General features: G+C 40.3%; 1 protein-coding gene across 1 annotated transcript in view; it reads left to right on the top strand.

Moving 5' to 3' along the window:
• Positions 1-25,971, top strand: part of CUZD1 (CUB and zona pellucida like domains 1) — a 33,462-nt gene that overhangs the window by 1,830 nt on the left and 5,661 nt on the right. Inside the window, exons 2-5 of the mRNA XM_032225586.1 lie at positions 21,366-21,510; positions 23,275-23,483; positions 24,947-25,091; positions 25,684-25,898. Of these exons, the coding sequence (XP_032081477.1) occupies positions 21,366-21,510; positions 23,275-23,483; positions 24,947-25,091; positions 25,684-25,898 (714 nt within the window). The remainder of the gene's footprint in view (positions 1-21,365; positions 21,511-23,274; positions 23,484-24,946; positions 25,092-25,683; positions 25,899-25,971) is intronic.

The raw sequence follows: 25,971 nt of genomic DNA, 5'->3' as shown, positions 1-25,971 counted from the left end.
CTGCAACTAGCTATTAGCCATGCTCAATAGGCTTACTAAGCTCTTAAAGCAGATGGTGCTTCAAATAATTGTGGATAATTGGAGTATCTGTTCTCCCATGTGTTCTAAGCACTCTTTGGAATGAAATACTAAGTACAAATATAATTTTTGGGTTCACCGACAAATGCGCGCTCGACAAAAGTGCGGCGATGAAACTGCAGCGAGAAAACCGTGAGGTCGAAATCGCGCCGACGAATGGGCGCAGAAGCGTGCCGACAACAGCGCGCCAACAAAAACACGCCTTCAATAAACAACTAATAACAACCTAATAACCCTAACCCTAATCCTAACCCTAAACCTAACCCTAAACCTAACCCTGAACCTAACCCTAAACCTAACCCTGAACCTAACCCTAACCCTAACCCTAACCCTAACCCTAACCCTTACCTTAACTTAAATCACGCTTTTGTGGGCGCAGTTTTGTCGAGGCGTTGTTGTGGGCGCATTTATGATGTTGCGGTTTTCTCACCATGGTTTTGTTGGCGCGTTTTTGTCGTGCGCATTTGTCAGGTCACGTAATTTTTGACCTATGTTGGCCAAAGTCGGGCCAACATTCTCATTATCACATAACGTGCTTCATGTGGAATGAGGATAAGTGAGGCATTCCTTAATAATCATATGCAACATCTCTATTGAACAGAGGATTCAAAACAAATATTAATTGTAAGATGCTTAAATTTGAGATTTGTCATTATTCAAGTAACTGTATTTTTACCTTTTCCTTCTTCTAGCAACAAAATCTATAGCTTTTCCTAACACTCAGAAGCTCACTCCTTCTGGTAAACTATAGGGCAGAAGTTTTGTTTTAGCATCAATTAATTAATTTAAGATTACAAACCTATAAACATTTTTTTCAGAAACCAATTCACTGAAATTTTCTCCAGCAGTACACTTGTAGGATTGCGATCTAAGTGGTTTTCCTTTCTTTCACTGAAAGCCACTTCACCTTTTTTTACATATTAAAATAATAGTTTAAAAATAAACAGACAATAACGCATAGTTAGCCTACTATTATCTAGCACTCACACTGCCACCTTAGTATGTCAAAGGCTGAAAAGAAATTATAGCAATAGCAATAGCAGTTAGACTTATATACCGCTTCATAGGGCTTTTAGCCCTCTCTAAGTGGTTTACAGAGTCAGCATATTGCCCCCAACAACAATCCGGGTCCTCATTTTACCCACCTCGGAAGGATGGAAGGCTGAGTCAACCCTGAGCCAGTGAGATTTGAACAGCCAAACTGCAGAACTGCAGTCAGCTGAAGTAGCCTGCAGTGCTGCATTTAACCACTGCGCCACCTCGGCCAAATTCAAATTCACCAAATTTGAAATACAGAATACTTAGCTACAAAAGTAATAGTGGTTTCCTTCTCAGAAATGTAAAATAATAGATCCCATGTTTAGTTATCCTGTTTTTCCTAGTTGAGTTCCTTGCTTAACCGTATGTCTCATGTTTGACAACAATGTACTGTATGAATTGGGTGGTGCTATTTTCAGTTTTAAATTTTATGTATCTCAAACATCGTTATAAATGGAAGAAATGAGAGTCACATAAACAAGGAAACTCTCAGTCTCTGGGGTATTTAAGCAATGTCTTCGCTTTCTAATCTATTCTTGCTTTTTTTTTTCTTTTTGCTTACCCATTCTTAAGTAGGACAAAAGCCACACAATGGGTTTGTCTTTAAAAATCTCCTTTTTTTATTCTTCTTTCTTTTGAGTTTTTATTAACCAGATGCAGGGAATGTAGGCGCTTCCTCTCAAGTTGCTATTTTTTCCCCATAATGCTTTTATAAATGGCTTTATTTGACATGTGTAAGCAAGTGTGATTTTTTTGGATTTTTTGGATATTTATTTCACTAAATTTATACGCATGTGTGTATCAACACAAACATACTATACAAATAAATCCCTTCACTGACCTTTATTAATTTGTTTCCCTTTAGGCAAATGTCTCTATGGCTGCAAACTCACGGGTCCTTCAGGTTCATTTTCAAGTCCATTCTATCCTTTAAACTACCCATTGAATTCCCGCTGTATTTGGCAGATAGAGGTGGAGGAAAGACGTCATGTAGAACTCAGATTTGAAGATTTCAGGTAATAAAGGACTTGCTAGATCACCAATGAAAATGCCATTGAATAGTTTCTGCCACAAAGTCTTGCTTTAGTTACAAACTGTTGTAACTAAACATATTTCATACTTTATGGAAACTATCCCACAGAATGCAGGGTATTTTCTTGATTCTTCTATTCTTCTTCTATAATAGAGTGATCTATAAACTAGAATATGTGTTTATGTTTTTAATAGCATTATTGTCCATTGTATCCTAAGACTGCAAGAATACAATGGTCTAAGAATAAAATGAAAAGTGTATACACACATCTGTGTGTGTGTATGTTTTCCTTCTCTCCAATTTCTGCTTAACTACTTTTGTTCTTAATATACGAGGCATTAACCAATGGCACCTTAGAGAACAGCAAAGGAATACAGTATGTATAAGGCAAGGAAATTCTATTTGTTCTAACTGAAGATTCTTAAAATAATAACTGATTTGAAGTAAACTTTTTGTTCACTTGTTTATAACCTGACAGATGTCTCTTTGAAAGAAGAGTGTAATGACAATTTAGTTGTACTTGGCTTTATACCAGGAATGCTGATCTTGAAAACACAGGATCACAAATGGCCTATAACCTCATTAACTCTAATAGCAATAGCAGTTAGACTTATATACCGCTTCATAGGGCTTTCAGCCCTCTCTAAGCGGCTTACAGAGTCAGCATATCGCCCCCACAGTCTGGGTCCTCATTTCACCCACCTCGGAAGGATGGAAGGCTGAGTCAACCTTGAGCCGGTGAGATTTGAACTGCCGAACTGCAGATAACAGTCAGCTGAAGTGGCTTGCAGTAGTGCACCCTAACCACTGCGCCACCTCAGCTCCTTCTGTTGCAAAGTCAGTGTAGTCAAATAGTGAACAAAGGATACATTGTTACAACAGCAAAAGAAAAAAAACTTCAGACTTAGGCTTCCAAGTGGCAGATTCAACTATTTTAAAAACTTTTTCCTTAAGTATCTTTAATATGATATTATAACAAGTAGAAGGATACATTTATTAAAGTAAAAAAAAGTTTTAATTTAAGCCAAAAAGGTTAAAGTAGTAAAAAGAAATAGAGAAAAAAATATCAGTCCCTTCACCTCAAACGGAGAAACAAGAAAAGTTGCAATCACTTCAATCCACAAAACATAGTTACAGGCAAGAGCAAAAAACTTTCTAGGGCAGTCCAATAGGGATTAAAAATGCCGCTTTATTCTTACTCAAGGGACTAATTTAGCTCAAGAAAAAGGTTTCTTATGGCAATCTTCTAAAAGCATAGGGAAAAAAACCCTCACCAGATGGAACACTTTCACTTCTCTTTCTGGTGCCATCTCCAACTATGTCAGCTTGGGGACTGCCTGTTTGCTGCTGGTTGGAAGTGCTTCCCTTGGGTCGATCAGGGACTTTGCGATGTCCCTGTGACCAGCAAGGTCTTGTCTTCCCAGTCACCGTCTCTTCGGGATGGTTTAGGTCCTGCTGGACCATCCAGGGGCAAAAGTGTCATCGGCGGATTCGGACTGTTGAGTCCGCACGATGTAACGTTGCGACGTTGGCTCCTCCTCCTCTAATGGAACAACTTCTGTGAAAATAGTTGAGGAAGGACAGCTTTAACATCTTTTTTAAAATGGATGTAATGGTAGTTTCATGTAATTCTGAAGGCATTCACCTACTCATCTTTTTCTCCACAGAGTGGAATTTCAAAGGTTTTGCACGGTTGATTTTGTGGAGATCTTTGATGGCCCTTTCTCAACATCCCGTTCATTTGGAAAAATTTGTTGGAAGCCACGAAAGAAATACATATCCTCGTCAAACAAAATGACAATTGTATTTATAAGTGATGGTAGCACGAATGAAAGAGGCTTTCTTGCACGCTATCGAGAAGTCCCTCCAAGGAAAACTGTGATTCCAAGTAAGGCTGCTTCACAATTATCCTTCTCTTGTCCAATTTCTGTATTGTTACCAGTAACTTGGGCGTTGCTCCACTTCTTTCCCTTCTTTCCTAAAAGAACTCTTATATTTCACAGATATCTCAGTTGGATATTTTAGTCCCTTCAATATACAGAGAGCCCCTTTGGCGAACTGGTTTTCTCTGTACCTACAAATATAAAACTAAGGTTGTTGAGAGTGTAGAATAAAAGAAGCAAAGTGGATGGGGGCTTGTTGCTGCCTAGGTTTTCCATCTTTGGGGGTCGGGGGGCGAGTCATTGCCATGCTGTTTTATTTGATAGTCTTTCTGTTTTCTTTTGTTGGAAGAAATGTCCTTCTGGATTCAGTTCCAAGTGAGGAAAAAGACACTGGAAACATGAAGGCTGCTTGGAAAGATGGTTTAATTGTGGATAGGATCACACGGCTTGAGCTCCTGAACAGAAAAGGGAGATCACATGCTTCAATATGTTGGGTGAAGAAGAAAAAGGGGCAGAAATGCTGAAAGTCCCTGGTTTTATGCCCCCCCCCTCTGTGCTTTGAACCTGAGATTGTATTCTGATTGGTTGTCAGGCTCCCATGAGCCCATGCAGGGGCAACTCTGTAGGCTGTGTTGTGAGTCCAAGTTTGGTTGAGCATTGCTTCTTCCCGGGAGCCATGTGGTGAGATCCGTGGAGGGTTAATCCTACCTTTGTTATGTAGAGTAGACTCTACAGGCCTTAATGGCTCATTGACAAAGATGTGGGGGAGCTGAGTTTCTTCCTCCCTTTTATATTCTGCTCTTTTAATATTTCTGCTCTTTTAATATTTCCCAAACCATTTCATTTTCTAGTAGAGGGATGGGTATAAACTTCCTACGCTTCTGAGCTCCCATCGTTGGGAAGCAGGCAACGTACAAACTGAATGCATTTCATGAGGAGGGGGGGCTTAGAGTAGGCCCTTCCTGAATGATAAAATCAAGTTCCAAAGCAAGTTTGGATTTTGATCCAAACTTGTTTTTGGCAAAGGATTCCAGGAATACGGAATGGGACTGTTCTCCTTGTACCCTTCACCGCCCCTTGTTCGTCCCCAGGGTTCCTCCCCCAGTCATTCACATCTACCATTTTGCCTCCGCTGTTAGGGCCCAGCTGTTCATCCTGGTCAATGGGACCCAGCCTCTTCCATCCCAGGCCCTTCGTCCCAGGCCTTTGGGAGAAATACTGTTCACCCTGGCCTTTTGGGCTCAAGAGACAGTTAGCCGCCAGTCAATCGGAAGAAGGGAAAGCAGAAAGAGAGAGAGAGGGGAGGGAGAAAGTGTTTTGTGTCAAGTTTCCAGTTGCATTGGGTCCAACCTAGAAAATCCTTTGCATTTGCATTCCCCTCCTCCCTCCCTCCCCCCCCCAAAATGTTGGGGAAGATTTCTTTGTGCTGAGAGGGCGTTTTTCCTCTCTTTTATCTTTGCACGGGCTTAAATGTGCATTATTAAGAGTTCACCATTGTTCTGTGATAAGGTTCCCCAACACGTTTCAACCATAGGTATACTTCACATTTTCGAAAACACATTCAGGCTCCCTCAAATTGGTATTCTACTCCATTGAGATAGTGGCTTGTGTTAAAGTATCAAATTTAAATATTAATATCCTGGTTATGTCCTCATGGAATTGATGGAATGCTCCTTATGTTAGTTCTACCTACCATTTCCATCTTTGGGGAGCAAGTGAATTTCCCAGTTTGTATGTGGGAAGGGTAATTGTGAAATGGTAGAGGTGAATGACTGGGGGAGAAACCCTGGGGGGGGGGGTGAAGGGTATGAGGAGAACAGTTCTAGACCCCCAGGAATATCCTAAGAACTTGCTTTGGACCTGATTAAGGTATTTTCAATTCTTTTCTGGCCCAGAATTACCACTTCCTGTGAAGACACACTAGTTGCCAACTATCACAAACTGTTCCACCACAAAACCACGCTCGACTAAACCGCGCCCGACTAAACCGCGTCGCTGACGTCATCAACAGGGCAGAGACAGAAGCACGCTGTAAACCCTAAACCTAAAATTAACCCCTAAACCTAACCCCCCTAAACCTAATCCTAAACCTAACCCTAAACCTAACCCTTAACCTAACCCTAAACCCAACCCTAAACCTAACCCTTAACCTAACCCTAAACCTAATCCTAACCCTTAACCTAAACCTAACCCTAAACCTAACCCTAAACCTAATCCTAGCCCTTAACCTAACCCTAAACCTAACCCTTAACCTAATCCTAACCCTAACCCTAACCCTTAACCTAACCCTAAAGCTAACCCTAAACCTAATCCTAGCCCTTAACCTAACCCTAGCCCTTAACCTAACCCTAAACCTAACCCTTAACCTAACCCTAAACCTAACCCTAAAGCTAACCCTAAACCTAACCCTTACCTTAAGTTGAATCGGCTTGCTTTCAAAGCGCTATTTAAAGCGCCCTTCTTTCTCCGCGCTGGCTGTTGTCGCCCTGTTGATGACATCAGCGACGCGGTTTAATCGGGCGCGGTTTAGTCGAGCGCGGTTTTGACGGGTCACGATCACAAACGTTTATTAAATGTTTTTTCAATGACTAGCTAGCAGCTGAATTGCTGAGTTGAAACAAATGGAACTCGGGCTGTCGCAGCCATTGCATCCATAAGCTGTCATGTCACCTCTCACTCCAGCAAAATATCTTACCAAACTGAGAAGAAAACTCCCTCGTCTCTACTGATCTGGCTTCTTTTAGACTTCTTTCTTCTGCACCCTGCAAGAACTTCTAAGGAAATTTAAAGCCCTTTTTCTTCCTTTCTCTGCAGATACCTATGCGCCTAGACTGGCAGCTGCCAGTCAGATCATTTCAGAGAGAGAGAAAAAAACTCTTGATAATTTGGCAATCTTGATAATTTCAGAGCAGTTCATCCTCCTACGTGGAGTTTAGTATTAATACGTTTCAACTGTAGATTTGTGGTCATGGAACAAGACAATTGCTTTTGCCTCTAGTCATCAGTTGGCATTTTATTTTCCCTTCAGCTCAGTTTTTAGGACGGTATATTTTATAAAACTACAAAATATAAAACTTCATATTTTAAAGCAACGATTATATCTCCTTAAACATAGTATCTCCCCATTCTCTCTCATAGCTTAATGATGACATTGTGGAAGAGAACAATGTAGCAAAACATGCTAATAAAACTAAGTTAAAATATGAAATAATAGTATTGCAAACATTTCTTTCAACAGCCTTGCCGCCTCCACCACCACCACCACCTACTACAGTGGCCACGATAGTCAGTAAGCAATGTTTTTATGATATGTAAACCATTCATATATGCATACGATCATTGTTCAGTTTGGTGAGCATTTTGTACCTTGTTCCATAAATTAGCATATGTCAAATAAATCTGTATCTTTTCATAGATCAGAGCTCAGGATCAAAAATAGCTTTATTTTAAACATGTTTTTAAACTTGATGCACTTCAGTGGTGTGTTTCAAAAATTGTTCGAACCTACTCTGTGGGTGTGGCCTCCTTTGTGGGAGTGGCTTGCCGCCCATGTGACCGGATGGGAGTGGCTTGCCGCCCATGTGACCGGATATGAAGATGCCGATGACACTTGTCAGAACCACCTTAAATTACCTCACACACAGCACTGGCATGCATAAGAATATGATGTAAACTTGTTTTTTAAAAGGCATCTTTGGTTTGCGTTGAAACAACTTCAACACACGCAATGTTCTGATTGCACCACAAACGCAGTAGCCATCCTTACCTTTCACAGAGGCACTGAGTTTTATAAATATGAGACTGATAGTGTAGAAAAATCATATCCAAGGACCAGTGGTGGGTTTCAAACAATTTTGGAACCTCTTCTGTAGGTGTGGCCTGCTTTCCGGGTCCACTGGTGGAACCTCTTCTAACCGGTTCGGTAGATTTGACAAACCGGTTCTACAGAATAGGTGCAAACTGGTAGGAACCCATCTCTGGTGCACTTACCAAGTATGGGCCTGTTTTTTGTTAAAAAAAAGGGGCATGCATAGCCTTTAGGAGGCTTGTAGAGTGCTCTTGGGGGCTGGGGGGCAAAAATGAGCAAAAAAGACCTATTCCCAGCCTCCAGGAACACTCTGAAAACCTCCTAAAGGCTATGCCCAGCCATATTTGTAAAGTGGGAGGAGTTTCGGGAGGCCAAAAATGCTGTAATCAGTGTATAAGGCGCACCCAGATTTTCACCCTCTTTTTGAGGGGAAACGGTGCTTCTTATACTCCGAAAAATACGGTAGTGACTGAGTCACAGAACTAGTAATTACTCCGTAAGTTACTTCTACAAGCTAATTTGTAAAAGATCTCTGAATCATATTATTTTTTCCTTTCATAGCTCTTCCGGATGATTCCACAGATTTTGGTAATTTTTATTGTTGTTCAATTACTTAATCAAACATTTTCATGGACCTATGGCATTCAAATAATTATATTTATTTGTTCAGTAGCAAAATGTGTGGTCTAGTGGTGAAAATGTTCGCTTCTCTCTCAGAAGGTTGAGAGTTCCATCCTAGATAATAGCAGATGCTTTTCTTCTAGGGCGCACATTTTTTTAAAAAAACCTGTGAATTTCATGTAGGCATCAGGAAGGGCCAGTAAATGCTCAGCTGCATCCAATTGCCCCAACTCTACCAAGTAGAGACCACAGTATTGCAAGAGAGTAGCAAATTAAGAGCCGAGGTGGTGCAGTGGTTAAATGCAGCACTGCAGGCTACTTCAGCTGACTGCAGTTCTGCAGTTCGGCTGTTCAAATCTCACCGGCTCAGGGTTGACTCAGCCTTCCATCCTTCCGAGGTGGGTAAAATGAGGACCTGGATTGTTGGGGGCAATATTCTGACTCTGTAAACCGCTTAGAGAGGGCTGAAAGCCCTATGAAGCGGTATATAAGTCTAGCTGCTATTGCTATTGCTATTGCTATTGCTAAATTGCCACCCACACAATGGATGAAAGTTTTAAAAGTTTTTGGAAACCATACAAATGTTCAGTGTCAACAACAGTGGGTGGGTGTATTAGACAGAAGTGTCTCCTTGAACTCACTGCTTAAGGTCATGGTGAAGGATGGAGAAGAGATTTAGTTACTGATTAAAGTGATTGTGGCAAAAACATAAGTGATGGGAACAAAAGAGAAATCAAAGCCAGTATTCTCATTATTTAGGATGCCACAGCTGAATCACGTGTCTGGTTCACAGAACTTTACAAAAAGTTCAGATGCCCTGACTTTCTATTTTTAACTCCTGAACTACTTCGTCCATCTTTTATTTTATCATAAGAAGCTTGTTAAGAAGAAAAGATAGAACAACTGCGTAGTGGCTTTTAACTCACAGTACTAGGAGCATTGTAGCTAATATTAATGTGTGCAAGCATACCAAACAATTTTGAAATGAACTAATAAATACTTATAATTGTAAAACAACATGAACTGATTGCTGATTAATTTGGAAATGTAGAATGAAAAATCTTAAATATTATAAAGTATGGCTATTTTAATTAACCTCAAATCAGTGATATCTGCATTTTCAAAGTAACCTAGTTACAATTTTATATATTTTCTTCTGTTTACTGACATCACATTTCCTTTCTCACTGTGCAGTAACACTTTCTTGCTATAAGGACTACATGAAGGCAGTTATTGGGAAACAATATCTCATTTCAAAGGGATGCCTTGACTGTAATTTGTACATAAGCGATTCTACCTGTATACCTGACATTTCAAAAGATAAATTTACATTCTATATACCATATGATGGTTGTGGAACCAAGAGAGAAGTAAGTATCTGATAATGTGACATGTCACTATAATGGAATAGTTATTTTGGAAAGTTTAAGGCTGAAAATCTCAAAATTTCACTATATATATATATACACAGATTTAACCATAGTTTCAATTGGGAAAATGTGACCAGCATTAATCATTGCTGATTAATTTGGAAATGTAGAATGAAAAATCTTAAATATTATAAAGTCTGGTTACTTTAATTAACGGTAAATCAATGATATCTGCATTTACAAGGTAGACCAAGTGTCATTTTTTTTCCCCTGCAATAAATTGTGTTTAAGGAGAGTAATTTAAGGTAACTAATTCTTATTTGGAAATGTTAACCAATATTTGGATTCAGGATTCAGGATTTATCACATTTATATGCCGCCCTTTTCCCCGAAGGGGACTCAGGGCGGCTCACAATTCAATCAGGGAAGGGGGTACAAACATGGGGATAAAAAAGACAAGACATAACAATACAAAATTTAAAAACACACAACAACCATACCATTCGAGATGGGGGCAACAACTCTTTAGCCCCAGGCCTGTCGGAACAGCCAGGTTTTAAGGGCTTTGGGGAAGGCCTGGAGGATGGTGAGGGTTCGAATCTCCACGGGGAGCTCGTTCCAGAGGGTCGGAGCAGCCACAGAGAAGGCTCTCCTCCAGGTGGTCGCCAGCCGGCATTGGCCGGCGGATGGAATTTGGAAGAGGCCTAATCTGTGGGATCTAATCGGTCTATTGGAGGTAATTGGCAGCAGGCAGTCTCTCAAGTACCCAGGTCCAATACCATGAAGAGCTTGATCACCTAAATTAGTGGATATAAAACACTTTATGCCAGATGGCCAAAAGCAACAATAACAACATTAGATTAGTCCTCAACCTGTGGGTCGGGACCCCTTTGGGGGTCAAAAGACCCTTTCACAGGGGTCACCTAAGACCATTGGAAAACACATATTTTCAAAAAAAAATACAAAAAACATAAAAAAATCTTATGGTTGGGGGTCACCTTAACATGAGGAACTGTATTAAAGGGTCGCGGCATTAGGAAGGTTGAGACCCACTGGATTAGGTGGACCCAATTAACCCAGTAATAGATTATATAGACTAAATCCGTGATGGCAAACCTATGGCACACGTGCAGCACATATCTCCTGGCACATGCGCTGTCAGCTCCAGCGTGCATGCATGCACCGGCCAGCTGATTTTCAGCCTTCCGGAGGGTCGGGGGATGCCGTTTTCGCCCTCTGCAAGCTTCAAGAAAACCTCCGGAGCCTGGACAGGACGAAAAATCGGCACAATGGGCTACCAGAAGTTCAGAAATGATTTGTTTCCAGCTTCTGGGGCGCTAGGGGGGGACTGTTTTCACTCTCCCCAGGCTTCAGAAAAGCCTCAGGAGCCTGGGGAGGGTAAAAAACAGCCCCAACGCGCCCGTTGGGTCCGTTTTTCACTCTCCCCAGGCCAGTGGTGGGTTTCAAAAAATTTTGGAACCTCTTCTGTAGGTGTGGCCTGCTTTCCGGGTCCCCCGGTGGAACCTCTTCTAACCGGTTCGGTAGATTTGATGAACCAGTTCTACCGAATAGGTGCGAACTGGTAGGAACCCACCTCTGCCCCAGGCTCTGAAGGCTTTCCTGGAGGCTGGGGTGGGTGAAAAACACCTCTCCAGGATCCCTGGAGGAAATACCAAGCTCAGCTTGGAGGCACGTAGTGTGGCGCACTTGGGGGGAATGTGGAGGGGAGGTTGTGCAGGCATGCGCACGTGGGGGCGTGCTTTGTATTATGGGTGCCAGTACACAGATGCACTATCGTGTGCGCACGCTCGCATTTTTGGCACCCAGCAACAAAAAGGTTAGCTATCACTGGCCTCACTGATGTGATAAAAGCTTTAGGTGAGTTATCAATGTAAAGGTGTCTAAATAGTCTACTTGCCTTCATTCTAAATACTAATAAAAGAGAATATTTATAGCTCAGAACAAAGGTGGTATTCTATCCATTTACCTGAACCCACCCAGAAAACACGGGTGGCCCCGCCTACCACCCCAGCTCTACGGCATCCCATTTAGGCCCTTTTTTCACCAAAAGTGCATGCTCGGAAAGGTGGCCCATGCGCTCACATTTGCGAACTGTTAAGGAAGGTAAATGAATGCCATCCCTGGCTCAGAATTGATATGAGGGGTCCTTTGTGTTCTCTGAGCCTGCAGACGTTTCATTACCCAAACTAGGTAACATCATCAGTGTTAGTAAGAAATGTTGTTTTTTGTCAGTTTATATTCTAACCTCTCTGACAGTGTTGGTGGGGGTAGTCCAGGGGTGGGTTTCTCGCTCCGTTTCAACCGGTTTGGTTGGAATGGGGCCGGCGGCATCCTCGTGCACGCGCGCGGTGCACGCATGCGTACTAGCGTCTGCGCGATGCTCCAGCTGCTCCTGGACGATCGCACAGGCACTGTATGCGTCCTGCTCACGCGTGGAAGTGCAGAACTCGTCAAAACCGGGTAAGGACCGCGGGCAGGCGGGCACGCCCTTCGCTGTTCCCAGAAGTTACTTACTTCCGGGTTCGGTGACCAACCGGTTCGCAGGGACCGTCGCGAACCGGTTGAAACCCACCCCTGGGGTAGTCATAGAGATTCTTTGATTGGGCTGTTTGCTTCTTTGGCAGTTTATTGATTGGGGGTATTATTTACTTGATTGTTGGTCTGATGTTAACCTTGGAGTTAATCTATGCTGATCTGGGTGCTGATTGCTGATGGAGAGGTTGTTTGATTATTATTTTTTTATTCCTTTCTGGTCTCTTTTGCATAGTCTAAAGATGTTGTTAATGTCTATGTGTCTACTGATGGCTGATTTGTCAGGGTGCTAGGCTTCTCATCCCTGCTATTTTTACCTTAAAAGAACTATAGTTAAAGTTAAAGTTTAATGAATTTACATGCCGCCCAATCCCGAAGGACTCCAGGCGGCTTACATAAAACAACTCTAAAAAGAATACTAAAAAAAAAAAAAAAGAGAGAGAGAGAGAAAGCAAGTTAAAAAACACATCATACACTCAACCTTAGACGGGCTGGACCTCATTCAAGAGGTCAACAGCCCCAGGCCTGCCGGAATAGCCAGGTCTTAGTAGACTTTCAGAAGGCCGAGAGAGTGGGGAGGGTCCGGATCTCTGGGGGTAGATCGTTCCATAGGTCCGGGGCAGCTACAGAGAAGGACCTCCCCCGAGGAGCCGCCAGACGACATTGTCTAGTCGACGGCACCCGGAGAAGGCCCATCCTGTGTGATCTTATCAGACGCTGGGAGGTGTGTGGCAGAAGACGGTCTCGTAGATAGGGAGGGAAACATTTCAAAACCGTATTGTAAAAACGTTATTTAATTCTTTAGCTACTTCCAGGAGAATAGAGGATTATTGCAGCAATTCTTTCTACTAAATCATGGGTGAATATCAAATGTTTTAAAAAAGGATTGCATTTATATATTTTGCTTGATGTTTTAACAGAATTTTGGGAAGATAAGCACTTTCACCAATATTGTCAGCAGCACTGGGAATGGCGTAAATCCCCAGTTTCGATTCATCTGTAAAATGGAGCCCAGCAAAAATATGGAAGTCACCCACAACATTGATGAGTTTGAATGCACAAAGCAAGGGCCTAAATTTCATATGGAATTTTTATTTTATGAGTCACCTTTCTTTCAACATCCAATAAATAACATGGGTTATTTTATGAACCTGAACCAGAATGCATACATCGAAGCCACAGTCTACAGCTTCACTAGAAATCAGATATTATTCATGGACTCTTGTGTGGCATCCCCTAATCGTTACGATTTCTACACTGAAACTTATGTCATGATAAATCGAGGGTAAGGCTAACAAATCAGTATTTCTTCGCATAATCATTACTTTTTTTTTACACTGTTTTAGAAAGTGAATAGATAGTCTACGGTGCATTGTGGGAAATTAAAGCTTGCCGAAACAAATTAAACTGGCTGTGTGCAAGGCGAGTATAAGTGCGAATTTGATATGTCAGGGGGAACATGAAAATAAGTTGAAGGCAGTGTTAATGGATTATTTAAGTGTGAGGTAAAATAAAGTGTGAGGTAAAATAAAATGATAAGATCAAGAATGAATGGATGCTGAACGAAAGCGGATGAATACAAATGAAATAAATACAGGTAGTCCTTGACTTACAACCACAATTGAACCCAAAAATTATGTTGCTAAGCAAAACATCCGTTAGGTGGGCTTTGCCCCATTTTACGACCTTTCTGGCCACAGCTGTTAAGTGAATCACTGCAGTTAAGTGAATCTGGATTCCCCGTTGTGTGAAGGTCGCAAAATGGGATCACATGACCCTGGCACACTACAACCGTCGTCAATAGGAGTCAGTTGCCAAGTGTCTGAATTTTGATCACATGACCATGGGGATGCTGCAATGGTCGTAAGCGTGAAAAACACTCTGAAGTCACTTTTTCCCAGAGCCATTGTAACTTTGAACAGTCATTAAATGAACTGTTGCAAATGAAGGGTTACCTGAAAGTGAAGGTTGTTATTCATACAGAGTAAATGAATGAGATTGAATCGCGGAACAACGCAGAAAGGGAGAATGAACAGATTGAGGGAAATGATTGAGAAAGTAAGGACTATATAGAGTTGATCAGATTTTCAAAACTAGGATGCAATTCGAAGAACAAAAATATGGAGTGTTGCATGAAAGTAGTGGAAATAAGGATGGTTTTCAAGGACCCAATGGTACAGAGATGTATTGTGAATAGTGTTGGTAGAAATCAGATTTAGTCCTATTTCTGATTCATTCCATTATCTTGGGCCTCTGGTTTCTTTGGCTTAGTATTTCTTACTCTTTTTCTGCACTCAGTATAATAATGTTCATTGTCCAAATGATGCCAATTTTTTTACTAACGGTTTGAGCGCATGCTCAGAAGCATCCAGGCAGGTGGGCGGAGCCGATCCAGGCTGAACCCATCTCTGCTATGTATGGTTTTTCAAAAATTTTCATTTTAAAATCTTCCTCTTTCATCATTGTGTATTTTATTATCGGAATGGGTTGACTAGCAATCTATTTGCAATTATGCAACTATTTGCAAACTAGTAAATCTATGAACAAATGCTCTCTCATAAGCGTGATATTCACTGGAGCATCCTATTGCTAGTTTAATACAGTGAAATTGTGTTTGTGCAGGTTCTAACAAAAAAAATGACATCTGTCTTTGTTCCATCTCTTTCAGATGCAAAATGGATAGTAATTACCAACTTTTTTCTTCAAGGAACAGGAGAAACATCAGCTTCAGATTTAAATCTTTCACATTGCGCAACAACTATTCCACAGTTTATATTCGCTGCAAGATATTTGTGTGCAAATCACAGGATTATTCCTCTCGTTGCTACCAAGGCTGCTATAAAAATAATAGAATAACATGGAAATAGTTTTTCTGGGCTTATTCATGCTTTACCAAACGAATAGCAGCTTGAATGTAATCAAATGCATGGTCTTATCATGTAAATCTTTCTCAAGAATGGCAATGTTTCACATGATTGCATTACAGACTTGAACTGTTCAATGTTTAAATGTTCACACTGTTGTGCTTTTATCTATCATCCTCATTCCTGTCATCTGATACACTTTGATTTGATGTGGGGACATTTACAACTCTTTTGCCTTAATTCCTCAATTAGCATAACAACCAAGCGAAATAAAGATAGGTAGAAACATTCTGTTTTTGAGTATTTAATCACATTGGGGAAAATAGTCCGAGTAATTGGTTTTTATCCATCATTATTACAAAGTTAAATGTTATTCTTATCATTTGGTAATACACCAAGTCTATATTTCTCTTTTGTGAAGCTACAGGCTACTATATCTACCCTGTTTTCCCCAAAATAAGACCTCCCCAGATAATAAGCCAATCGGGCTTTTGAGCACATGCACTAAAATAAGCCCTTCCCCCAAAAATATTGCAACACAGCAGTAGCCTTGAGGTGACCATACTCACCACCTCCTGCACCTCATAAATAATACGACCTCCCCGAAAATAAGGCCAAATGTTTATTCAGCATATAGAACAATTGCCAAATAATGCCAAATGTCATTCAGCATTTAGAACAATTAAATGCATAATAATTTGGATATTATTTAATGCACAAGTTCTGCTAAATTTGCATCACAAGTAGAGACCTAATGGAACTTGTATAGCATAGAGGGGGAAACTACATTATTTTGTTAAGAGTCAAAGAATGCATTCTAGATTTTTAAAAAATGCAGCAATCCCAGATTCAGTAGTATGGACTAAAAGAAAAACCTTTACCCATTACAATAAATATCAATCTTTTCTGCTCTATTATTATGATCCAAATATGTAAATTGTACATTCTACTCTGATCCAAGATTGTAACCCATCATAGGACAAATTGCCCTAAAAAATTAATTAAATATACAATCAGACTGGAACTAATGAGCTGTAGGGACGTTTGTCTAAATGACAATAGAATAGTAGTAGGTGATCTTATAGTGCTGGAATGGATTGTCAATTTTGTTTAAATGCACTTAAAATGTCAGGTCTATTAGCCTAATTCCATATAGGAATATATATAATAGAAAATCAATTCTGTTCTGGGTGATGGTAGTATTGTATAATAATTTTGCATTGTTCAACTTGTTTTGATTTGCCCCATTGAAGAATTTTGGCTGTGTCTTTCAGGACAAATTAATCTATATTTTATCAGTATAACGTACTGTGTTCTTTACTTCTCTCACACAACTACAACTACCAGACAAACTATTTTTGAAAGGTCTTTTTCTCTTGGGAAGAAAGATAGCCTTGGATTCTTTTACTACATGAATGTTGTTTCGAAAAGGTTTTGATTTCATGGAGATTCATGCATAGTCAAAATTCTTATGCTAATTCAAGTAGTAAAAAAAAATCCTCTACTATTAAGTTCTGCCTCTTCTGTGAAGTAGACAATGGACAAATATACAGTACATATAGCCCTTTCTGCAATTTTGCTATTTCTTTGTCCATTTATATCCATCATTTATAAGAAATAATAATATAATGCTAAAAATTAGCAATATATTTTTAAATATATTAATATATAAAAATTAATAAGCATAGCTCAAAAGAAATTGCTCATTGCAAATGGGGGAAAGAAAGCAACCTAAATAATATCTTCTTGATAAAGAAAAGACTAACAATTTCCCCCAAGTAGAAGTTTCATAATCTAAATATCACCAGAGAAATGTAGTGTACATCAGGGGTATCAAACTCATGGCGTCACATTGTCGTCATGTGATGTAGTTGGTATGGAAAACAACTTCTCACTAGAATGAATAAGAAAGGGAGGTTTGCCATACAAAAGTCAGAATGGGAATGAGGTCCTATGGAGTCTGTAAAACAATGGGGGTGATTTCGTTTCCATGTCCCTAAAACAAATTACTAGAAGAAAACTACAGAGAGTGACACTTGAATAGAATACCTTTAAAGCTTAAGACGATTCACTTGAACAAAAATAGCAACTGCTTAACTGGGTATCAGAGCAGAATGGGCTCATGTCCATTAAAATAAATCATTAAAATAAAATGTAAGAGTAGCCAGGGCCGGATTTAGATGAAAAGAGGCCCTAGGCTATTCCACTTATGAGGCCCTTTCACCTCCCATTTTTAAGTTTGTAAATTACATGAGAGACAATAAAATACATCATTACTGTGATATATATCAATATATATCAATATATATAGCCGGCCTCCCGACGGAGAGCGGCTCTGCTCTGCGGCAAAGGCAGCGAGGCCAGCCGCCTCCCCTGCTGCGCTCAGCTACCCGGCTCGGCCCCCTCGCCCTCACCTGCCTGGCCACTGGTGGGCTCCGCATCGACGGGGCGGCTACTGGGAACGGCCGCGCCTCTCGCCCGACCGCCGGTGCCAGGAACGTGGGCGGGCTCCCCAACTGCCGCGGCGCTGGAACGATCTTAACCAATACATTTTTATGTTTGTTTATTAGTCATATGCGTAGAATTTCTCCTTATTTTCGGTTCAATGTTTTAGTGTTCACTGTTTTTAGAATAGTGTAATTTTAATTTTGCTAACAATTTGAATGTAGGCCCCTCTTGATCTTGAGGCCCTAGGCTGAAGCCTAGTTAGCCTATAGGAAAATCCGGCACTGAGCGTAGCATTTTTCCAGACCTGGAAGCTTAACTAGGAGCAATAGCGTTGACTCAGTCATGCACAGCCCTCCCCATAATCGTGTATTAGGGCTATATTCAGAGAATGAGATGAATGCCAATTTTCCAGAGGAGTCCTTATATTTACACAGGTGCATGTCATTTGCTAATCAGAAAACGTCTCAGATCACACTATCAAGAACATTTTTTTTAAATAATCCCACATGTGCACATTTGCAGATATTATTACTGCCTCACCATGGTTTGAAGTTGAGAAACATCACACCTGTGGATCTAGGTCATTGCTAGATACCATAGAAAAATCTATAAGAATCTTTGTCTCATTGCATTAGCACATCCCACTCAGTCAGGCAAGAAAGATACATTACAGACCTGTCAGTCAAAGAACTCTGACTAGCTGCTCCTCTACCTACGTGAGATTAGTTCTCCATAGGTGAGGCCCTCATTCTTCTGGCCTTTCAAAAAGGAGTTAAAACATCATAATGGATATATGCCAACAGCAACACGATTACTTTATGCACAAAAATGGAAGGACACGGATTCCCAAAATGGGCGAATGTCTGCAAAAGTTGATGGAGTTAGCAGAGACGGCTAAACTCTCTGTTTTGCTTAGAGAAAAGAACACAAATAGTTTTGTTTCCCATTGGAAACCGCTTTTGGGGTTTATGCTTGAGATGGAAAAAATGATTTTGGATTTTGCTGATTAGATAGGTTGGTGTTATAGAATTGGCAAGTGGTTAAAGTGGCCAAATCCAGCCTCATCATCTGACTGATTGTGTGACAAGCCATAATAATAATAATATTTGACGCTGAATTTTCCTCCCAGTTTTGTCAATTTTAATATTCATGCACTGCAGAAAGCTACAGTTGTCAAAGGCGAGGACATTGTGGGAACTAAAGATTTTTTTTTAAGTAACATCATCTTTTTGAGATAGGACAGTTCCAGAACCAGGCACTGCAGACATTCAGGAATAGCAATAACAATAGCACTTAGACTTATATACCGCTTCATAGGGCTTTACAGCCCGCTCAAAGCCGTTTACGGAATCACCATATTGCCTCCACCAATCTGGATCCTCATTTTACCGACCTTGGAAGAGGGAAGGCTGAATCAACCTTGAGCCAATGAGAGTTGAACTGCTGGCAGTTGGCAGAGTTAGCCTGCAATACTGCACTCTAACCACTGTGGCTCAGGTGCTTTTTTTTTTTTTTTGCAACAAGATAGACTAACAGAATTTTGCAAACCTGTCCAAGTATCTCTGTGTTTAAATTAAATTAAAGCAGGGGGGTTTGGGGGTGGTTTTTTTTTGGCATTTTTCCACTCAAGATTGCCTTCTTTACAGAAATGTGTGATCTGTTCCATAATTTCCTACTCTCACACAACCTTTAAAGGCTGGCTCATTTCTTCCCAAGATCAACTCTACATTCCCTTTCATGTCATTTATGAAAGCACCTTCAAAGTGAAGCAGCTCCACAGCAAGGAATACTCACTCAGGGCAACCAACTTCAAGTACTCTACTATCTTTCAATAGTAGCATGAAGAATGGAATATACTGTACCAACAAACATTTGCTATCGTGCATCAAACCTACTTTATATTGCATAAGAGGAAGCATTAAATTTAGTGGAACTCATGTAAAGCAAGGTGCCATACTACTGCTTGCAAAGCCCTTGTTAGGATAACCAGAGGGGAGAAAAGAGCAGTATTTTACAACCTGGATCCACATGCAATCTGTTTTCAGACTTGGAGTTTGGAGTTTATTCAATTTGTAGGCCGCCCTATTCCCTGAAGGGACTCAGGGCGGCTGAACAAAGCCAAGGGAGGGGAAATTACAAAAAGTAAAACAAAGGCAATCAGACAATACGAACAATTTAAAAGCACAACAGACACAGCAAATTCGAGTGGGGGGGGGGAACTCAACCCCAGGCTTGCTGGGACAGCCAGGTCTTCACGGCCATCCGGAAGGCCTGAAGGGTGGAGAGGGTCCGAATCTCCACAGGGAGCTCGTTCCAAAGGGCCGGGGCAGCCACAGAGAAGGCCCTCCTCCGAGTAGTCGCCAGCCGACATTGGCTGGCAGATGGAATATGGAGGAGGCCTAATCTGTGGGATCGAATGGGTCTGTGGGAGGTAATCGGCAGAAGGCGGTCTCTCAAGTACCCAGGTCCAATACCATGTAGGGCTTTATAAGTAATAACTAGCACCCTGAAGCGTATCCGGAGACCAATAGGTAGCCAGTGCAGCTCGCGGAGGATAGGTGTAACGTGAGTGTACCGGGGTGCACCCACAATCGCTCGCGCGGCAGCATTCTGGACAAGCTGGAGTCTCCGAACACTCTTCAAGGGCTGCCCCATGTAGAGCGCACTGAAGTAGTCCAGTCTTGAGATCACGAGGGCATGAGTGACTTTTAAATCTTCATTGCAAATCATGACTCTTAGGGATCAGAATTTTTAGAATTTGTCCATCTATCCAATTGTAGACCTGTAGATTTTGAATGACTAAAGCAAACAATTATTAAACACCAGCTTTTGGGACATTACATGGTAACTATAGATAGATTACTCTGGTCTTTAAAAAAATCTATAGTATGCAAAATCCACAATGTTAGCACCTGTTTCTTTCTCACGTACATCTCCAAATTGGGCTCAGACATTAATGATTACAAAATAAGGACAGATATAAAAGGCCTCAAAAGGCATTAACATTTTCTCAGCAAAATGTCTGCACTGAGGCAATATGCTTCTGCGGCAATCTTCTTGGCATTTTTCTTTGGTTTGAGTTTTGCTGAACAAAATCTGGCAGAGTTACAAGGTATGGAAAACTAGAACAAAAGTTAAACTAATATAAATATCTAGTCAATGTGCAATGGCTTCAAAATCGTCTTTACCTAAATTATGTATATATTAAGTTTAGTCTTCATTCTTGTAAATGAATTCAAAATGTTATATATTTGAGAAGCTCTTACATCACTATAGTTTATAAAAAATATTGTAATTGTTACATTGTTCTCTTGTGTAAGACAAAGTGTAATGCGCACATTTAAAATGTGTTTATTTATTACATTTATATGCCACCTATCTCACTATTGAATGCCTCTGGGTGGCTTACAACTTCATTAAAATATTAAAAAGTTAAAACCTTGATCATTGAAAATTAACAACAACAACAAAAAAAACCTGGGTAAAATAGGAACCAAAATATAAACGGAGTGAAGGTCAGATCTTTTCAGTCTATAACTATTTTCAGTGAGGAACATGTAAATATATAGATGTTTTTATGAGAATTCTACATTTACATAAGTAAACTCCAAAGGTTTTCATTCAAAATTCCTCTATAAAATTTTACTAAGATTAATGCTGGTTTTCTAGAACGGAATACAACATGTGTGAAAACACTGACAAAAAGTTTTCAAGCAATACCAATTCAACTCAACGCAAATGAAAATTGCATCTGGGAAATAAAGGGAGAAAGCGATACAAATCAAACCATTCGACTAATTTTTTCTTACATTGAGTAAGTATTCTTCATATGAAATGGCAGAAAAATTATAAATTAGATAAGCCAACTGGAAGTAGCAAGATGCGAAGGAAATAAGATCCTTGGAAATGGCAAGTTAATTAGAGTGGGATTAAGAGAAGAGAAGGGAGCGGGGTTTTGTTAGACATTGTCAGTAAGGAAATCAGATTTGGAGATCCATAGAAGAGAGATCTGTAGGAGATCTACCTCCAAACCTGGAGAGACAAGAAACGAAACTTTGTTTTTTAAATGTTTTATTGGTGAAATATAACAGCCAGACGGTTTGATGTACAATAGTGCTAATAAAACCAGACAAGAATACATAGAATGATTACGTGGATGACATTTGAAGAAAGCAAAAATATATTCATATAGTGTTAATATAGAATTAATTCAGCCGTATCATAATATTAAATCTAGCAGTGTAGATCAAAGCAACAAAAAGCTGTGAAACTGTGTAAGTACACAAGCCATGCACGCAACAGAGAAAAACGAAAGCCACTTAGTCTGATGTAGCATTAGGAAAAAAGGAGAAAAGATATCATCACGCTAAAGCAGCGATCACCACCTCCAATATATACTACAGCTTTTGGATTCAGTGCTTCAAAAATTTAGAAAATACCTAACTTGACTGTTCCCCCCTCCCCCGCCGGCCCCAATCTCTGTCTGTCTGTCTGAGAGTGGGGGGGGGGGAGAGAGAGGGAGAGAGAGTTTTTCCCCCTCATCTAGACCAATCTTGAGGTACCCCACAGTCATAGTTTTGCCATCTCTGGCAGTGGGTAACAGAAATAAGAAATCAAGTTGGCACAAAGATTGTGAGTAAGCAAAGGTAAAGGGAGAAGTCATGTCATCTTTTGTGACCTTCTGGCAAAGAAAGTCAGTGGGAAGTCAGGTTCACTCGTGACCCGACAAAATGCGCGCACGGCAAAAGCACGCTGACGAAACCGCAGTGAGAAAACCGCGACATCATAAACACGCCCACAACGCGCCAACAAAATCACACCCACAAAAGTGCGATTTAAGTTAAGGGAAGCGTGATTTAAGTTAAGGGAAGGGAAGTGCGATTTAAGTTAAGGGAAGCGTGATTTAAGTTAAGGGAAGGGAAGCGCGATTTAAGTTAAGGTAAGGGTTAGGTCCAGGGTTAGGTTCAGGGTTAAGTTTAGGGTTAGGTTCAGGGTTAGGTTTAGGGTTTATTAGTTCTTTGTTGAAGGCGCGCTTTTGTCAGCGCGCTTTTGTCGGCGCGCTTCTGCGCTCATTCGTCAGCGCGATTTTGAACTTGCGGTTTCCTCGCTGCGATTTCGTCAGCGCGCTTTTGTCAAGCGCGCTTTTCACGGTGAACCAGATTCACTTAAGAACCGTGTTGCTAACTTATATTGCAGTGATTTACTTAACAACTGTGGCAAGAACAGCCATAAAATGGGGCAAAACTCACTTAACAACTGTCTCACTTAGAAATTTTGGCGCAATTACGGTCAAAAGTTGAGAACTACTTTTATAGGCATCATTTTTGTAGGCAGTCTTTCTTTTTCCAGTGACAGAGGACTCAGATGGCAGAATTATGACACAATTATATGAAGCCAGGATTTGGAGACCCTGTTTTGGTAATGTTTGCAGGAGGGAGATACAGTACTGCTATAATGGAAGCTTAGTGCAAATATTTTATTTGGTGTCAATCATCAGAAGATTGCACTATTGTCTTATATCATGGGATTTCATTAATACCCCCATATAGAAAAACCCATCTTCTCTTTTTCTCTTAAGATTTAGCCCACTGTCCTCATGTGACGAAGAATACATTGAAATATATGATGGTCCCTCAACTAATTCATCTGTCATAGGAAAAATATGTCGTACTAAAGAATCAGCATTTCACTCATCAGCTTCGGCTTTAACATTTCGCATATCAACAGCTTCCACGAATTTTACACGAAAGATCTATGCGCTTTATTACTATATTTCACCAGATACACGTAAGTCGTCCAGAGAAGATGGGAGATCTCCATCCAGAATCACCTGGGAGTTCAGGTTACCAGTTTTAGAATAGAAATTGATTGTAGAATTGCTTGAAGCGATAAAATTGCACTTAGCTTTTTATAGCTATGATGAATTCTTAATTGAAAAAGTGGGTTAAAAACAAAGTAAAACCAGCTTGAGCACAGAGAATTTGAAGTCTGTACATAATGTGTATACTCAATACCAGAAAGAAAGATTTTCACCTTACAGATAGTCCTTCGCTTATGACCACAATCAGGCTTGAAATCTTAGTGGTTGAACTAAGCCAGGGGTGTCAAACTGGATTTCTTCAAGGGCTGGATCAGCATTGTAGTTCTTCACCGCGAGCCGGCGGGGCGGGGAGCAAGGCCTCTGCATGGGTCAGTTTTGGCCAGTAGAATGCTGCAGGAGGCCAAAAATGAGCTGCGGGAGGGGGGGGATGCGGCCAGTTTGGGCCACCTTAGAATGTAGGTATTCACTAGTATTTTTACCAGATCCGAAGTCTGTTCTTCCAGCACGTAGAAGAATACCCCTCTGGAGGAAGGGACCTCAAATCCAACATCCCTACCTGTTAGAATATAGAATAACAGAGTTGGAGGGGATCTTGGAGGTCTTCTAGTCCAACCCCCTGCTCAGGCAGGAAACCCTATATCATTTCAGACAAATGGCTGTCCAATCTCTTCTTTAAAACTTCCAGTGTCGGGAAAATTCACAATTTGGAGGCAAATTGTTCCACTAGTTAATTGTTCTGTCAGGAAATTTCTTCTTAGTTCTAGGTTGCTTCTCTCCTTGATTAGTTTCCACCCATTACTTCTTGTCTTATGCTCAGTTGTTTTGGAGAATAGCTTGACTCCCTCTTCTTTGTGGCATCCCCTGAGATATTGGCAACCTTCCCTAGCAACTTCCTTATATAGTTCCAGAAGAAGCCAGCAGAGAAGCTTGCAAATGATTACATGATTACTGGGCACTTTGCAACTAGTTGTAAATGTGACCAGATTGCCAAGTGTCCAAAATGTGATAATGTAACTGCGGTGGGGGGGGGGACATATTACATTAACTGCAAGTCTTTTACGGCTTGTTCTGACATGACTGCAAATTTTAACAACTGGTCGTGAGTCAAGGACTTCTTGTAACTGAATACCAAGCAATTGTGCATAGGCATTAACTCACAGTGGGATCAATCTGTTTATGGCCAATTCCTCTTTCAGCAGCACATAGATTTAGTGGAAGCTCTATTAATCCCATGTTGTATGTATAATCTTTTAAAAAATCCAAACTTGAACCCTAAGGATTACTCTAAAGGTAATAAAGGCGGTTGCATAATTTCTAAACAGCTTGAATCCTTCCACTGGCAGAGGATAGGAAAAGAAAGAATAGTGAACGATGTTGTATTTTCTGCATACTGATGTTGTTGTTTTTTTAAAAAAAAATCTTTCTAAAGCCAGATGTGGAGGTTACCTTACTGGCCCAGAAGGAACATTCACCAGCCCGAATTACCCAAAGAAACATCAACCCATGACATATTGTGTCTGGCATATAGAAACAAAACCATATACCCAAATAAATTTAATTTTCAAGGACATACTGTAAGTATATTTTGGTTTACATGTGTCTTTCAAATTCTGGTCAGAGTATGAAATGCTAAAATTTCTAAATAAAGAAATAAGCTAAAATAAGTTTTAAGATTAACTTTGCATTTAAAAATAGGCAGAATTATATAATGGCATCTCAATAAAAACCATTCAATAAAGAGAAAGTGGAATTTTAGTAAAATTACAATATGCTTAAACTAGTATTTGACCGTCACCTTTTTCCAAACTGATGCTCTTTATTTCCTATTTTCATTCATTCTTGGGTCCCCCTATTTATAATCATTATAATACACTGATTCATGAATTAATTGTACACATTTCAGAAACATTTGCCTAAATCCAACCTATACCTTACATCAGTTTAGCTTCTGTAGCCAGCATCCAGACACGTATGAAAGCTAGTGCCACAAACTCAAGGTGGTATTATTTGGCACGGAGCTAACATGGAGTATAAGTTAAGACCGCCAAACTAGGACCGGGGAAAGCCTTGAACCAAAATTATTCTAAGGATAAATGAAGATAAAGGAGAAAACGGGGTATGAGAAATAATAGTAATAAAAAAACTGATGTTTTTCTCTGTGTCCAGGATAGAAATGGATGAGAACTGCAGATTTGATTTTGTCGCCATTTTTGATGGTCCAACGTCCGATTCTCCTTTAATCAAAAAAGTGTGCGGTTATTTAACGCCAACATTTAAGTCTTCATCTAACGCTATGACAATTGTGCTGTCTACGGACTATGCTAATTCTTACCGGGGGATTTCAGCTCGCTACACAACTACACCAATATCACAACCGAACAGTAAGTCCAATGAGGCTGTAATAACTGATTTATACTGATATGGAAAGGGAATACCAAATACAGATTTAATTTA

The sequence above is a fragment of the Thamnophis elegans genome, chromosome 10 (genome assembly GCF_009769535.1).
Source record: "Thamnophis elegans isolate rThaEle1 chromosome 10, rThaEle1.pri, whole genome shotgun sequence".
NCBI lineage: Eukaryota > Metazoa > Chordata > Lepidosauria > Squamata > Colubridae > Thamnophis > Thamnophis elegans.
The sequence above is the reverse complement of the archived record's forward strand: the minus strand, read 5'-3'. Positions and strand labels throughout refer to the sequence as shown.